This window comes from Petaurus breviceps, unplaced genomic scaffold, assembly GCF_028583685.1.
Source record: "Petaurus breviceps papuanus isolate PSGF00001 unplaced genomic scaffold, PetGlider_PUasm1.0 225, whole genome shotgun sequence".
NCBI lineage: Eukaryota > Metazoa > Chordata > Mammalia > Diprotodontia > Petauridae > Petaurus > Petaurus breviceps.
In genome coordinates this window covers 12,389,123-12,393,087 of record NW_027185889.1, presented here as the reverse complement: position 1 = coordinate 12,393,087, position 3,965 = coordinate 12,389,123, and the positions used below count along the sequence as shown (strand labels likewise).

At 47.6% G+C, this 3,965-nt stretch overlaps 1 protein-coding gene across 1 annotated transcript; it reads left to right on the top strand.

The window, feature by feature from the left end:
• Positions 1 to 231: 231 nt before the first annotated feature.
• On the top strand, positions 232 to 3,264 carry BTG1 (BTG anti-proliferation factor 1). The gene is made up of 2 exons (XM_069095145.1): positions 232 to 698; positions 1,944 to 3,264. Exons 1-2 carry the CDS (start codon positions 551 to 553, stop codon positions 2,309 to 2,311), a joined length of 516 nt encoding a protein of 171 aa, XP_068951246.1. The 5' UTR covers positions 232 to 550; the 3' UTR covers positions 2,312 to 3,264.
• The last annotated feature ends 701 nt before the right edge of the window (positions 3,265 to 3,965 follow it).

The window sequence follows — 3,965 nt, the reverse complement described above, 5'->3', positions numbered from 1 at the left end:
AGTGCCTCCGGCTCTCAGACTAGCCACCAACTCTGGCTTTATTTGTTTACAAGCGGGTGACGTCAGCTCCTCCTCCTCCGCCTCCCCCCTCTATTCCCCGCCTCTCATCCCCGCCCCTTTCTCCCCTCCCTCTCCGAACCTGCCTCCGTCACAATGGTGCGATCGCCGGATTGGCGGGCGGCCCCCTCCCCTCCCCGCTACGCCACTTCCGTTCCGTGGCCCTATAAGAAGGGGAGCCGGGCGATCGCCTCTCTTCGCCCATCAGAGCTGGAAATGCAGGTGTTGGGATCTGTGGTCGCTGCGGAGCGGGAGGCGGAGGCGGCTGAGGAGGCTCAAGCGATGTGAACAGGCCTTCGCCGCTCTCCTCCTCCCTCCTCCTCTCCCTCCTCTCCCGCCGCCCCCTAAAAAAAAAAAATAACTTTTTTTTTTTTTACAAAAAAAGAGGAAAAAAAAAAGTCGGCGCCCGGGCCGGGACCGCGGAGCCCCCCGCCCGCCGCCGCTCCCCCGCCTCGCCCCTGCGCTGGCTGGCTGGCCCCCGCCCGCCGCCCCCATGCATCCCTTCTACAGCCGGGCCGCCACCATGATCCGCGAGATCGCCGCCGCCGTGGCCTTCATCTCCAAGTTCCTCCGCACCAAGGGGCTCACGAGCGAGCGGCAGCTGCAGACCTTCAGCCAGAGCCTGCAGGAGCTGCTGGCAGGTGAGCGGCCGTTGAGGGTGGGGGGCGCGGGCGCTGCCGGGGACCCTCCCATCCCCCACGCCACTGCGGGGCCGTTGGTAACGGAAAATGGGGAGGAGACCCCCCAAGGACAAGAGGGGCCCTTGCGCAGGGAGAGCCCCTCGGGAATTGGTCTTTGGGGAAGGGGACACACCGGAAGAAAAGGAGTCTTTGGAGAAGAAGGGGAACCCCCTGGAACTAAGGTTTTTGGGGAGGGAGATGCCCCAGGGCTTGAGGGAGGGGGGGCACTGGAACAAAAGGGGTCTTTGGGGAGGGGGCCCCCACTGAGGAGGGCTCTGGGGAGAGAGGTGGGGGGAGGGAGTCTTCTGGGCGAGTAGGGATCGTTTCTGCCCCTCCCCCCAACCGACCGATAACGGTGGGTCCCTCCCCCACACACACTTAACCTAAGTGTTGACCCCCATGTCCCTGGGGTGCCTGCCCTTCTCCTTCGTTAAAACTGTGCTGATTCTCCTTATTTTGTTCCTTTTGACTGAAAAAAGGGAGTAAAACTAAGAATGAAGGATCCGTCATGCAAAGGAGTAGCTTTAACCCCCTAACTCGGCCCCCCTCCACCTCTTTGTATGGGGTGTGTGTAGTGGGGAAACACAAAAGGAGTGGTTTCTCTACCACTTATTACCCGCCCCCCCCAACCGTTGTTGTTCCCTGGCTGACTGGTGGGGATCCCTTTCCGGGGTGCTGCTTGCTTCTGAAGCCACCCTCCAGCCCTAGTTGTCTCTTATTTGTGGTTACCCACTCAACCCTTGATATTAGTCGAGAAATTGGTCTAAATTGGCTCTCATTTTTGCCTTCTCCTATTCTGGGTTAATCCCGGCGTGCACCTCCTTCTAGAGCCATAAACCCTATTGTGTTTGTAATTCGGGGTGGGGTAGGGAAAGTAAACACCTCTGGGGTGGGGTAGAAGGAAGTAAGCCTGGCTCTTGGTTTGAGTTCAGGCCAGTCTGTGGAATTCCTTCTGGTGTGTGATTTGTGTCCCTCATTGGATCCAAGTCCCTCCTGGGAGTTTTAATTCATTTGCTTATTCTCTGTTGAAGTGATCTTAAGCCTGGTAATTCTCAGTCTTATCTTTTCAGTGTCTTTTCTGAAACAGGCACAGCTCTGGAGGAGTGAGCAGAAGAGACATGGAACCCAGTGCAGAAGTAGCAGTCCATCCCGAGTTAATTATAACATCTAAGCGGTCTCTCTCTCTATTCTTCCTTTCTTTTATAGAGCATTATAAACATCACTGGTTCCCAGAAAAACCCTGCAAGGGATCAGGTTACCGTTGTATTCGCATCAACCATAAAATGGATCCTCTGATCGGACAGGCCGCACAGCGGATTGGACTGAGCAGTCAGGAGCTGTTCCGGCTTCTTCCAAGTGAACTCACACTCTGGGTGGACCCTTACGAAGTGTCTTACCGGATTGGAGAGGATGGCTCCATCTGTGTGTTGTACGAAGCCTCACCAGCAGGAGGTAGCACTCAGAACAGCAGCAACATGCAGATGGTAGACAGCAGAATCAGCTGTAAGGAGGAACTTCTCTTGGGCAGAACAAGCCCTTCCAAAAACTACAATATGATGACTGTATCAGGTTAAGATATAGTCTGTGGATGGATCATCTTATAATGGATGGATAAATTTGATTTTTGCTTTGGGTGGGCTCCTCTTGGGGATGGATTATGGAATTTAAACCATGTCACAGCTGTGAAGATCTGGCACAAGATAGAGTGGTAAATTTTTTTTAAGTGACAGTGCCATAGTTTGGACAGTACCTTTCAGTGATTTAATAGCCTGTGAGTCCAAGTCAATGATCACTTTCTTTGCTAGGGAGTGAGGTCCTAAGGTGGTTTTGGTTTCTCCCAGACATTTTACTTAATTTCTACATCAGTCCCTTAAACCCAAATCTGTATTTATAAAGAATCTTTCTCTGCAGTAGATCTTGCAGAGTAAATTTGCACTATTACATTTATAAATTGTTCTAGTTTAACCCTTTTGGCAGCTCAGTAGCAAAGCTGAATGTTTTAAACATGGTAGTACTGGAAATTGTATGACAGACTTTTACCTAGCACTTCACAGTATGTATAAATGTACATAAGACAATAAATTAGAGTAAGCATGACCTGGGAAAATGGTCAGACCTTGTATTGTGTTTTTGGCCTTGGAAATAGCAAGTGACCAGAATCTGCCATGGCAACAGGCTTTAAAAAGACCTTATAAAGACACTGTCTGAACTGTGGTGTTAGCACCAGCCAGCTCTCTGTACATTTGCTAGCTTGTAGTTTTCTAAGACTGAGTAAACTTCTTATTTTTAGAAAGTGGAGGTCTGGTTTGTAATTTTCCTTGTACTTAATTGGGTAAAAGTCTTTTCCACAAACCACCATCTATTTTGTGAACTTTGTTAGTCATCTTTTATTTGGTAAATTATGAACTGGTGTAAATTTGTACAGTTCATGTATATTGATTGTGGCAAAGTTGTACAGATTTCTATATTTTGGATGAGAAATTTTTCTTCTCTCTATAATAAATTGTTTCCTATCTTGGCATTTTAATTAATCTCTTGTCATGATTACATAGGAACAACTGAACTTTCTCACATTTATGTTAGACTATTAAAAGGAAATGTGAATGTGGCACACAGGTCATGCTGGGGAAGTGTTTGATAAAGACATGGATTAATGAAGACCACTGGGGTAGAAATATTTGGGAAGTCTAGGGAAAGCATGGTGGTGTTACATGTTTTATTTATTAAAGTCTAAAATCAGTCATAACATGGAAATTTTAACTCAAGGGCTAGTAGTTCCACAAGATGAGGATGAGGGAAAGAAGTAAATGTGCTACCAAAGATGACTCATAATATATCCAGAGGATTAAATTTCAGTGGTTTCCTGTCAAAGTGAAGACATAACTGTAAATGTCCCTTCTGGCCCACCTTTGAAAAGCTTACAGTTTTGTAACCCTGACGGATTACCTTGCTCAATTAGAAAATCCTGGGACCAGTGTCCCATAGTCTTAATGAGCAGACTAATCACTCTGCAGAAAGATTGCTTGCTTTCACTTCATCAACCTCAAGACAGTTTAAAAACAAAAACACTTAAGCTGGAATTCAACAAAAGGTATGTTTCTAAATTTTTTATTTCTCCCCAAATGAAAATTGTCTACATAATGGATGACTCCATTTTTAGACTTTGGTTCAGATCATTTTCTGTGGATTTTGATCATTGAGACTGCAGTGGAGTTTGTTCTACTAACC